This window comes from Notothenia rossii, assembly GCF_949606895.1.
Source record: "Notothenia rossii genome assembly, chromosome: 8".
In the NCBI taxonomy this organism is placed as follows: Eukaryota; Metazoa; Chordata; class Actinopteri; order Perciformes; family Nototheniidae; genus Notothenia; species Notothenia rossii.
The window spans coordinates 12793681-12806841 of NC_136906.1; the positions used below are offsets into that span (position 1 = coordinate 12793681).

The following is a 13161-nucleotide window of genomic DNA, read 5'->3' on the forward strand; positions in this document are numbered from 1 at the left end:
ACAGCTATACACAGTGTCATTGTCGTTCCACTGTTCAGTGCTGAGAGTTAACTGGCCATAAGCAGAATAGGATCCCTCGTTTTCTATAGGGCTTGTGGTGTTGTATTGTAAGCCTGATTCCTGATCATCAACAAGCCAAGCCACAAACATATACTTCGGGTAGAAGTCTTTCACTAAGCAAGTCAGGGTCACCGTGTCTTTTTTAGTATGTTCTAGGGGAGGTAGCATAAACACTGATGGACGCTGAGTCGTTCCTCCTGCAAGCATTAGAGAACAATTAGGGCTCTGGCCACAGATAGAAGAACTTAAGAAGAAAATCCCTGCTACATAATACACAAACAAATAACACGTGTTTGATGGCATGACAAGAGGAATTGAAAACAGGTTTTGAACAATTGCTCCATAGATTCTTACCATTAATCCTTTGGTAGGATCTTGTAAGTGGCTCCATCCAATCTTTATGTTCCACCTTGCAGACAAACTTGGTGCCCTCTATCCATTCTTCATACGTGATGGTAAGTTCAGTATCAAATACTCCCGTACGGCGCTTAAGGTCGGTAATTGGGTCAGCACCAAGTATTGGATTTCCAGTCTCGGTCTCCCACAAAATCTTATCCAGAGATGGTTTGTTAACCTTAACTTGAGAATATACCGTACCTTTGAGGTGTAATAACATGTCCTCCATTGAGGGTTTGATGATATGTACATCCGCATTTGCTTCAGGACAACCTGTGCCGCCTTTTTTAAATGAGGAGACAGTGAAGAATTATCTTACTAGTTAGTGTTTTGTATTTTTTTTACATCATGGAGAGTTTTTCAGTCTTACCATTAATCCTTTGGTAGGATCTTGAAAGTGGTGTCATCTAATCTTTATGTTCCACCTTGCAGACAATCTTGGTGCCCTTTGTCCATGCCACAGACATGATGGTAAGTTCAGCATCAAATACTCCCTTACAGCCCGAAAGGTCGGTAATTGGGTCAGCACCAAGTATTGGATTTCCAGTCTTGGTCTCCCATGAAATCTTATCCAGAGATGGTTCGTTAACCTTGACTTTACAAGATACCGGTCCTTTGTGGTTTAATAACATGTCCTCCATTGAGGGTTTGATGATATATACATCCGCATCTGCTTCAGGACAACCTGTGCCCCCTTTTTAAATGAGGACACAGTGAAGAATTATCTTACTAGTTAGTGTTTTGTATTGTTTTTACATCATGTAGGAGAGTTTTTCAGTCTTACCAGCAATCCTTTGGTAGGATCTTGTAAGTGGTGTCATCTAATCTTTATGTTCCACCTTGCAGACAATCTTCGTGCCCTTTGTCCATGCCACAGACATGATGGTAAGTTCAGCATCAAATATTCCCTTACAGCCCTTAAGGTCGGTAATTGGGTCAGCACCAAGTATTGGATTTCCAGTCTTGGTCTCCCATGAAATCTTATCCAGAGATGGTTCGTTAACCTTGACTTGACAAGATGCCGGTCCTTTGTGGTTTAATAACATGTCCTCCATTGAGGGTTTGATGATATATACATCCGCATCTGCTTCAGGACAACCTGTCCCCCCTTTTTAAATGAGGAAGAATTATCTTACTAGTTAGTTTTTTGTATTGTTTTTACGTCATGGAGGAGAGTTTTTCAATCTGTGGCTTCTGATCTGGTTTCATTTTCTCGTGTTTTACATTTGTTTCATGTCTATTTTGTATGTATTTATGCTATGTTTTTATATTGTTGTTGAAGTACAGCACTTTGTTCAACTCTGTTGTTTTTAAATGTGCTATAGAAATAAAATGGATTGGATACTTTAAGTGTAGAGTCACAGTGCTCTCCTAATGCAACACACATTAGGTTAAGCCATCCGTGTGTTAAGCAGTGATTAAAATAGATCAAATTTAACAACATCACCTCACAAAATCGAATGAAGAAAATCAATTTGTTTATTGTTTTTTTGTATACATAGTATTACCATTGTTTGTGTGACTTTGTGTACGTGTGTTTCTACTACTGGGTCTTGCACCCCGACATAAGACAAATAGTCATTCACGGCCAAACTCCAGCTCTATGGTCGAATAATGAATTGATTGATTCACAAGCCAGGTCATGACACATAAAGGGGTCTTTCAAAAGCAATTCAAGATCATTGTAGGATGACTTTAATTATCATAATCAATTTTAGTGGGACCTTTAGCCCAGCCTTTTACACTTACAATAATGTTTAGTTACATTATTTCAATTTGTAGTTAAACTTGGATTAACTGACATTGAGTTACTGTAGTTTCACACTGGCCTGAGGTTATTAAGAGTGGGGGAGGGAAGTGATTATGATGTGGTAATTATCTCATGAGCTACTGTTTTAAAGCTGGGTTTGTCTCAGGTATTAACTGAATAATTTCTCTACATCCAGGCCCCAACCAAACTTACATTGACAAGAAGGTAGAAGAAGGTAACACGGGACGCACAGAGGTAGAAGAAGCTAACATGGGATGCACAGAGGAAGAAGGAGCTAACATGGGAAGCACAGAGGTAGAAGAAGATAACATGGGAAGCACAGCCATCACCTTCATCCTTCTCTTCCTCATCACTCTGCTGTTCGCCATTGGAACCACTGCTTTCAAGGTAATAATGAGTTGATTAGGTAATGATTTGGATTGAATTCAGCCAGAAAAAGACAACTGAGTAAATAGTTGGATGTCTTCAAACAACACTAAGGGGTGGACAGAAAACTACACTAATATCAGAAGTTACAAAGGGTGCATGTAGTGAATAGACGTTGTAAATGAAATGTCAGAATACGTGATAATAATACGTGATAGTAATCATATCATAACTGCCTTATTGTGAATTGGCTAGAATCAGGCAATAAGATAGGCAGCATGATACAGGGGTTATGATTCAATAAATTAACATAAGCAATACTATTTATTGTAATCTTATTTTTATAAAAAACGTTTAAATAATAAAGAACAACCAGCCATATGCATAAAATCTGAGTAAAACTAATTGTACGTAATCAGAACCGTGGAATCTGCATTTGCATTATTCACAGCTACTTTAAACTTGATCTAAGTATTTTTTTGCAATCTGAGCAAAGGAATTAACTTTTGCTTAAGAGTAATACAACTAGGATTCTTTAGGTAAACAAATTCAATAAAAACAAAGTTTAACCCTTTTGTTGTGTTGGAAACCGTTCATGGTGTTCTTTAAGATTGATCTAAGTCCAAAACAGTCAAAAATAATGACTATCATCCGATATTGTTTTATCTACATCATAACTAACTTATTATGCATTCATAACCATACAATCCTGTTGTCATTTTATTGTATGGCACCAAAACACATTACACCACATATTTAAGTAAAAAATGTGATTAAATTCAATCCTTATATTCCCTATAGTGAAGACAGTGGATCATTACGTTATCTGACTATAATAGACTAATATTAGAATTCAATTTCCCCCCAAAAAGGTTTTAAAACTGTATATTATTAACTACAGTAACCTCTGTGGTGTCTAAAGTCAAAGATTAATCTTGATTGGGCCAAATTTGAGCCCGAGTTACCCACAACAATGCTTGCCCAGACCCGAACACCAAATGATACACTTATTTTTTTTAGAGACCTTAAAACTTGGCTAAAATTGTCAAAATCAGTGTTGTAGTGTGTATATAGTTGTTGTGGGGGATATCATGAAGCCTTGTTCCGATAAAAAAAACTAGAGCTTAGTTATTATTGTGTTTTTGTGTTTTTAGCACTTCTTAACACGTGACTTGTGTGGTCATTTATTATTTTATGATTCCTATGATGTTTTAATGTTTTGTCAATCACTTGACTTTGCTGTGAAAAGCAGATTATAAATAAATGTTACTTACTTATTGTATAATTGAAACTTGAAACGTGTCACGGGAGACCTGAACACTTAAATGGACATTGAACTATAAATAAAACATGTGAAGTCTTTTTGAGAATAAATACAGTATCGCCAAAGATAATCTCACATTATTTATATTTTCTTTATAGTAAATATAGTAATGTTTTTAATAAAAGGTAGTGATACATTATTAAAGGGTTTTTAGCAAAAGTCCCAATATCAATGATGTAGGCATGTTGAGGGGCGGACACAGATCCTACAGTACTTTAAAAAAGAAAAAAATCCCTTTTTACGTAAAGAGTTTTAAAGACTTTTCTACAGAGGTGTTAAGTCAACCCTATGGTAACCATCATACTTAAAGTTTTGTCTTAACATTTGATTGAGTGTTGAATATTATCTTTCACATAGATTAATGAAGCTTAATGAATTAAATGAGAACAGCATACTACAACATAAGCCAGTTGCAACACTAAGTATTGATACCATGTATTGATACAGTTATTATTAGTTATTTCTAAACCATTTTTCTTTTGTCTTTTCAGGTTAAATGAAACGAGGTGAACTTTCTGTAAAAAAAAAAGAAAAGGGGGGGGGGGTTTCACATTTCTTTCTTATAAACTCATGGTACCATGTAAGTTATCGCAACTGTCCTTTATTATTTGTCTTAAAAGAGCTTTGTGTGTTTTTGAAAAATAAATATTTCATTAAAGATAACCATTGACGTTGCTCTTGACATTTTTTCGTAACCTACCCAGCACCTGGAATCAACAGCCCATGTTAAAATCATTATGTAAATGTCTAAATGTAAATTTATTTTTTACAGTCAGTAAGCTCTCAAGTCTATTATTAATGGAATTGAGAACTAAAACCTTTATCAAAGTCATGAGAAGTCATGTAAAATCTATGTGAAAACTGACATGAGATATTTAAATGTGCACATTGTTTCTTTTACTGGCATAACCACACCTCACACCTGGTGTCTGTCATGCACCGTTGCTCTTGGCAGTGTTTCACTTCTGTATTTTGGTACTTTTTTGGGACCTGGGTGTTACTCAATGCTTCCGCTTGCTGCTTGCCCTGATCACTCTGCCCTGTCATTCTGCAACATCTGTTTAACAGACTTCAAGCCTCGTCTCCACCTGACTGTAAGACACCAGACCATGTAAAAGTACAACTCTGCCACCTAGCCTTATATGAATATAATACACTTAGATATGAAAAAACGCAGTTGGTAACTTGACTAAAAAGGTATGTATATCTTAAAAGACTAAATCATCTTATATTTGAAAATTGTCCACATCTAACTTTTAGAATGAAGCAAGTAATGGATATTTTCTCTATCTCAGTACAGCGGATTGTCCCTCCAAATATCACACTACACCCTTTGTGGGAAGGTGAATTTGGGGCCTCACCAGTCAGACTCATCTGCACCCTAAGTGGCTACTTTCCTGACGGACTGAAAGTGGAGTGGAAGCAGGACAACCAACATCTAACTAATGTGGGTATCCAGAAGCAGTTGCAGAGTATGGAAAGAGTGGAGAAAACCTTCAGTTTAAGCAGCGAGATTGTGCCGAATATCGAAGAGTGGGCAGGTGGCTCAATTTATACATGCAAGTCCGTTCAAAAAAATACGGAATTTATAAAAACAACAAGTATTTGTCAACGTAAGTACAGCTACTACTTCACAGCACGATGAAAAAAATAAGGAGTGTTAATGAAAACATGTATATACAAGTGTGTTTTTGGTTCCTGCAGTCCATGCAAGTGCCCCTCCCCCCATCCATGTGGAGATCCCCAGCTTCAAGACTGTAATGATGGCAGGATCCACGGTGAAAGCTACATGTGTGGTCCACACTATGTTTAAAGCCAAGGTGACCTGGCTGACGGGTGATGAAGTGACAGAAAGCAGCTCAGTGCAGAGTAACACAACTCATATTTTCAGTGAAGTGACGCTGACCTCAAGTCGATGGAAAACACTTGGCTTTCTGACATGTAAAGCTGAACATAAGTGCTTCTCATCCACTGAGAAGACTGTGAATGTTGCAGGTATGATTACTATACTATATGAATAATAGATGTCTTTGACAACTAAATACATAAAACAATAGAATCTGCTTTTTTTTCTTCTAAATCATCCAGGGCCTGCAGTTACAGCTCCATTGGTTAGCATCAGGAGATCTCTAAAGGATTTTCTGGAAGGAGAAAAGGCTGTGCTGAAGTGTGACGTCACAAAGCTCTCATCCCATGACCTGTACGTCACTTTTCAGAGCAACGGTCTTGACATTTCTGGCCCACATTATGTCGATCTTCCTCAAGCCCCAGGCCTCCATTCAATCAGTACAAGTTTCTCTGTCCTTCAACGTGACTGGAATGAAAATGCAAAATTCACCTGCAAAGTTCACCAAGGCTTCTCCAACAGCTTTGAATCAAACTCCATTGGCAGTATTTTTGGTGAGAGGAGTTATACTTTCTTCCTTGATGACAGTTGCCATGTTTTAAACCTAAAATATTCACTTGTTGTTTAATTGGTGCATTAATACATCTCATTTTTAAGTAGAGCCATCAGTGGAACTTCTTCTGGCCCTCAGTGAAGAATCAGGACCCCAGAGACTCTCGTGTTCTGGATCGGGCTTCGACCCACAAATCAAATGGTCTCCTGAGTCTCAGCAAAGCTCTCCATCAACTAATGAAATGAGCATGGATGCAGGTGGACGTGTGGCGGTAACCAGTCAACTTCAGATCCCTCAATCAGAGTGGAGCACAGGGAAGGTCTTCACTTGTGAAGTTTATGACAAGTTTCTGAAAAAATCTCAGACAAAGGACATCAGTGTCTGCTCAGGTAAAACTAAGTGGAGACTCAAAACTCTAACTATCTACTAAGAACCATTTGACCAATCAAAAAGTATTTCAAAAACATTTGTTTAAGTATTGTGTCAGTATAGTTTTAGAATATAAAAAAAGTATTTACAAAGGTATCATTGAATAGCATTTTGGTGTTGCATCATAATGTTTTTTCCTTGTTTCCTATCAGCTTGCTCAAGTGCCCCTCCCCCCATCCATGTGGAGATCCCCAGCTTCAAGACTGTAATGATGGCAGGATCCACGGTGCAAGCTACATGTGTGGTCCACACTATGTTTAAAGCCAAGGTGACCTGGCTGATGGGTGATGAAGTGACAGAAAGCAGCTCAGTGCAGAGTAACACAACTCATATTCTCAGTGAAGTGACGCTGACCTCAAGTCGATGGAAAACACTTGGCTTTCTGACATGTAAAGCTGAACATAAGTGCTTCTCATCCACTGAGAAGACTGTGAATGTTGCAGGTATGATTACTATACTATATGAATAATAGATGTCTTTGACAACTAAATACATAAAACAATAGAATCTGCTTTGTTTTCTTCTAAATCATCCAGGGCCTGCAGTTACAGCTCCATTGGTTAGCATCAGGAGATCTCTAAAGGATTTGCTGGAAGGAGAAAAGGCTGTGCTGAAGTGTGACGTCACAAAGCTCTCATCCCATGACCTGTACGTCACTTTTCAGAGCAACGGTCTTGACATTTCTGGCCCACATTATGTCGATCTGCCTCAAGCCCCAGGCCTCCATTCAATCAGTACAAGTTTCTCTGTCCTTCAACGTGACTGGAATGAAAATGCAAAGTTCACCTGCAAAGTTCACCAAGGCTTCTCCAACAGCTTTGAATCAAACTCCATTGGCAGTATTTTTGGTGAGAGGAGTTATACTTTCTTCCTTGATGACAGTTGCCATGTTTTAAACCTAAAATATTCACTTATTGTTTAATTGGTGCATTAATACATCTCATTTTTAAGTAGAGCCATCAGTGGAACTTCTTCTGGCCCTCAGTGAAGAATCAGGACCCCAGAGACTCTCGTGTTATGGATCGGGCTTCGACCCACAAATCAAATGGTCTCCTGAGTCTCAGCAAAGCTCTCCATCAACTAAAGAAATCAGCATGGATGCAGGTGGACGTGTGGCGGTAACCAGTCAACTTCAGATCCCTCAATCAGAGTGGAGCACAGGGAAGGTCTTCACTTGTGAAGTTTATGACAAGTTTCTGGAAAAAACTGTGAGAAAGAACATCAGCATCTGCTCAGGTAAAATGCAAATCAGTAATCATACCCTTGCAGTAAGTGTACATTAAACATGTTTTTGAATTTGAATCCTTTATCCCACAATCATTACTTGATTGGTGTTGCATGTGCTCCCCCTTTAAATGTCTTGTTCCCTTTTTACAGTAACTCCAGCATCATCTACGACAGTTGGTGTGTATGTTCAGGGACCACCACTCCAGGAGCTTATGAATAAGAGGCGGGTGAATATCACCTGTCTTCTGGTCGGCCCGTCTCTTAGTGATTTCTCTGTCAATTGGAAAGTAGGTGGCAGGAATTCCCTGAATGCCCTTAACGAGCCACCAGTGAGTCACAGCAATGGGACAGAGACTTTGTGGAGCTCCCTGATGGTGTCGGTGGAGGATTGGCATGCATATAAACATGTGTCTTGTGAGGCAAAGCACCGATGTTCCAACAAGGGCTACGTGGATCATATTAGCAAAAGCAGAGGTAGTGTTATGCATAAAAAGCATATGATTTGTTGTGATTGCTTATAGCTGTTTCTAAACATAATTTGAGAAGGCATCAGAACCCTCCATAAAAAAATCTTACAAGATGTTTGATGGTAAATGGTCATAATATAATTCTCTATTTCCTCTTGCCTTCTTTTTCCGTTTCTAAAGACATGGACCAACCAACAGTGAAGATAATACAACCGACTACCTCTGAACTGTCTACATCAGAAGTCAACGCACTAATTTGCGAAGTTTCTGGATTTTTCCCGGCCAACATCATAGTGAACTGGGAAGAGAATGACCAGAGACTCCCCTCTACTCGTTACACCAACAGTCCTGCATGGAAGTACTCCGGGAGCAGCACTTATTCAATGAGCAGCAGACTTTCAAAAACTGACGACGACGATGAGTCTGCGTATGCTTGTGTTGTTACGCATGAGTCATCTGAAAAGCCTTTAAAAAGCACTATGAAGGATGTTTTCGGTGAGCCGTGTATAACGTTTAGTAAAATTGCAGTTGTTTATCATAGTGGAGATGTGTTAAGATCAAAGGGGGGCAATACGCCTGGATTTTCATAATGACAGAATGTTGTTGATTGTATAAGCTAAAATACAGACACTCAAAATAATTTATTTTGACCATAGACCACGGTTTTTTGTCCACCGTAGCTTGCTCATAATGTTGCAGAGTAGCAGTAAGCAAAAAGGTAAAGAAGTGACTGTAAGCATTTCTTCCAATCAGAGCAGACTTTGTTTTTACAGGAGGGGAGAGAGAGATAAGCACTAAAATGTAGCCAGAGATGATCAGAAGAACACTTGTTTTTTTTTACATTAAAGCATTTTCTAGTAGAGACTATGGTATATCCCCTCTAAATACAGGTGTTTCTTGATTTGTCATCATCCAAATACAAATTAATTCAAAAATAACTCATGATCTTTTTCTCCAGCCACAGTGACATACAGCAAACCTTCGGCCACCATTCTCCAGGGCTCTGGTGAACTTGTTTGCTTGGTCTTTGGCTACAGTCCAGCTTCCATAAACATCACTTGGTTCCTCGATGACACCAGTGAACTGTTGCACTACAACACGAGTGAACCCCACAGAGGCCCAAAGGGAACGTTCAGCATCCAAAGCCACCTTAGTCTGTCTCAAGTCATCTGGTTACCTGGGGTCAGAATCACCTGCAGGGTCACACATGCAAACACCAGCATATCCCTGAATTCATCAAAACCAGGTGCGAGTTTGTTTATGATCCATGTCTTTGTTGCAAATTAAAAAAGGTTAACCGTCTATTGCAAGATAATATATTTTAACATTCTCTCTTTCGGTGTGTCCAAGTCAATGTAGTATGTGTCGTGTCCCGACACAACATTTAACTGACAAATCTCATTTTAATTATTTCACAGACAACTTGGAGGACTGTAATTTTCTAGATGACATCCTGCATGCAGATGTGAACCAAGAAACCGGTGTTGAAGGCTGGTATTTGGCTTTCACTTTTCTCCCGTGTTTCCTCATCTCCTTCATCTATGGTGTCTTTGCTACCATGATTAAGGTAAGATAAAACATATGTAGTAGTTTGAGGGAATTTAAAGTAACTGTTTGAATTTCCCTTTTTTTATATTTTGATTCAAAACAGTCACCAGATCCTGACAACTTCCCTCTGCTTTCTTTTTTCAGACTAAATGATGATACCATTTTATGATCCAAATGTGGACTTTTGAGGATTTTTAACTGCATGTGGCATACAATGTTAAAGTGTCATGGATTTTCATTTTTAAATATCTGTGGTTAGAAAACTGTTTTATACTATATTCTTTTTTGTCTGTATACGTTTCATTCTGTATTTGGTGTGGACACATTATTGCATTTTTAAAATAAACAATAACATTTGAAAAAAAAACTTTGTTCTTACCTGCCTCTATGATTTAAAATCACAAATGATGACATGACACAATCATATCAGTACAATACAGTACACTAGTCACGGTGCAAACACTCCTGTGTTACTCAGATTGTCCACTAGAGGTAGACAAGGCTTCACATGCAGCAGTGGTGATTGGCCACCTCTATGTAAATAAGAGTTATGTAGTATTTTTAAGATGCTGACAGGTCTGAAATGCACTTACTTAGTGGTATGATACAGTGGTGCATTCACTTGCAGACACACACAGAGACTGTTTTTAGATGTATTCTCCTTTCCATACACACACACACAGTCACGTAAATGTGCACACTATGTCTTTGAGTTAGAGCTGCGTGTTTGGGCCTGCATTTGTGTACCTTGTGGGTTTTGAAGGAATTCACATCTGGGAGGGATGACACGAGCACATTAAGGCTTACTATTGGCTTCCTCTGGAGTGATCTGGCACTGTGTGTACCCTGATTGGCTGGGAATCCTTTGTCAGCCTGCCCAAATCTGTGACACTGTTGCTGGGATGGAGTCATAGCAGGCTGCTGCCAGTCTAAGTGCCAAGGCCCCTCGACAGGGAAGCAGGGCACTATTCCCAGCAGGCTGCCTGACACCGTCTCACCGTCTAACGATGCCATACCCCCCCTTCCGCCTATGCCAGGCCTCACCCCCTCTGGGTCCTAACATGACCCCTTCCGTGAATCCATGTGAACCAGGGTCACGTTACAGTCAACCTCACATATATAGGAGAATTATTTGTCTTTCTTCAACTACTGTTAAAGCACAACAAAGTGAGTTACTTTGCTACAAAGTCCAGTGTACTGAAAAGCTCTCAGCGTTGAACTTGTTGAACTGATTGTGATATAATGGAGCGCTGGAAATAGCGTTGGGCGATATGTAGAAAATCACCATATAGGCTACGTCATTTCACATCTCAATACTGATAGAGCCTTTTCTCTGGCAATGCATAAAGTCTATCTCAAATAACCACATGGTAAGTCTATTTTTGAATACGTCTGTGTAAATTAAATGTTTGATAAATGAGAGATTTATCTTATCATATCCCACCTTAGAGTTATCAATAGAGAAGCAGACTGTTGACCATTAAGACATTTTTGTAACATTTCCTTTTTGACCATATCAGTTTGAAAGCAAAGTCAAATATGGTAAGGATAAATGATATACAAAAAACATCACTATTATCACATAATGAATGTGATATAGTCTAATGAATATTTCCGTATTATATTTAGCGACACTGATATGGCTGAGGTTATGGTTATGGTTATGGCATCTCTATTCTTCACAAAAACAGGCAATGCATTCAGGAGGGGAATTAGCTGTCGTCTTCAATAACCTGTAAAATGTACACATCATCTTGAGGCATATGTACAGATACCTTCTTCAATGCATTTGAGTTAAATGAAGGTATTGAAGGGGAGGGGAACAAATCTAACCAAAACCTAAACCTCTAAACTCCACCTCAAGATAAAGCATCTTGATCTCAGTACTTTATGTGTCCTTCTTACTGTTACAATTGCTTCAAAAATTATGAATTAAAGTAAATCAAAGCAAACCACATTATGCCACTAAATAATTGCCAAAAAGGAAATCAAATAAACTGATGCTCTGTTTATAAGCTTCCGAGGTAAAAGTGTCAAGAGGCAATACTGCCAACCAAATTTACTAAGGCAAAACAAGAGAATGATACAAAACCTGTGTGCTGTCCTATAGCACATGATCTCAAAGACATAACAGATCTCTGGGGAAATGTCTGATAACTGTTTATAGTGGTATAACATGACCCTAAAATATAACAATGTAAAGAAAAAGCAGAGAACCCCACTTATTCGGATAATATTCGCATGTGTTCACCATCACTTACACCATTTGTCTCTAAAAAAAGAGCCAAAGTGTTTTTTACCAAGAGAAATTCAATCATATTTTTTTTAAGTTCATCCATTTGGTGTGCAGAGCACTAATACAATAGCTTTTGTGCTATTCCATCACAAACACATATTTGGGGAGCAATTGCAGCAATTGGCTGTTTTAATCAGTAAAACATAAAACAAATAATAAATTGTACTGGTGATATTTATAAATAATATTATATAGGTATGATGCTATGTCACGATTAGCAACCAGATATTTCAATATACAAGGCTACCCAATAAATATTTAAATCACTGTTGTAACAAACAACAAATGGCATTACAAATAGTAATTATAACAAATTGTGCATGTTTAGTTATAAACACTGCCAGCAGGTGGCAGTATTCTACTAACCATATTGACCTATAATGTCACCAATAGGCCTTTTTTCACATTTTGCGTTTTCACATGTCCCAGAAAGCACAGGTGTACGTAATCAAATTAATTAGCATTAAGCTGCTCCAGTTTGAGGATCCTGGCCCACTTTAACACTTCCATGCCCGATAGTAATAGTAAAATACAGCCATAATCGTGTTAATAATAACACCTGTGCTTTTACTTCCATTATGATCTGAAAGCAACCGCAAATATCAGGAAAACCCGTCACATACATAGAGACAAACAGGACACCAGCTAAAAGTAAAACTCTTTATTTTGGTTTGGAAACGGTGACAGAAGTTTTCTAATTTCAGAATCCTCTAAAACCAAAGAAACTGCAGACTGCGTGCACTTCCAGGTGTTACTTCTATCTATTCATCATGACTATTGTAGGCCTACAGGTGAAACGGTTAACTCGTTGGTAAGTTGTCACCTGTTGGACGTCAGGTGTTGAAGGGGTGGGACCAGATTGATTTCCTGTTTTCTAT

At 38.4% G+C, this 13161-nt stretch overlaps 1 protein-coding gene across 4 annotated transcripts; it reads left to right on the plus strand.

Moving 5' to 3' along the window:
* The first annotated feature begins 4731 nt into the window (after positions 1-4731).
* On the plus strand, positions 4732-10354 carry LOC307014402 (uncharacterized protein). Of its 4 annotated transcripts, XM_079642269.1 has the most exons (13): positions 4732-5114; positions 5213-5530; positions 5622-5912; positions 6006-6317; positions 6421-6705; positions 6898-7188; positions 7282-7593; positions 7697-7981; positions 8123-8446; positions 8620-8934; positions 9398-9685; positions 9858-10006; positions 10132-10354. In XM_079642269.1, exons 2-13 carry the CDS (start codon positions 5392-5394, stop codon positions 10138-10140), a joined length of 3000 nt encoding a protein of 999 aa, XP_079498395.1. In that variant the 5' UTR covers positions 4732-5114; positions 5213-5391; the 3' UTR covers positions 10141-10354. The 4 variants fall into 4 exon arrangements, with proteins under 4 accessions (XP_079498395.1, XP_079498392.1, XP_079498393.1 ...); XM_079642266.1 differs by having other exon boundaries at positions 4732-5530; XM_079642267.1 differs by having other exon boundaries at positions 4732-5530; positions 7700-7981.
* The last annotated feature ends 2807 nt before the right edge of the window (positions 10355-13161 follow it).

Coding starts and splice junctions, on each gene's coding strand:
- LOC307014402 (XM_079642266.1), top strand. CDS start 5,179: ATGAAGCAAGTAATGGATATTTTCTCTATCTCAGTACAGCGGATTGTC. Junction 5,913..6,005: donor GAAGACTGTGAATGTTGCAG/GTATGATTACTA, acceptor TAAATCATCCAG/GGCCTGCAGTTACAGCTCCA. Junction 8,935..9,397: donor CACTATGAAGGATGTTTTCG/GTGAGCCGTGTA, acceptor CTTTTTCTCCAG/CCACAGTGACATACAGCAAA.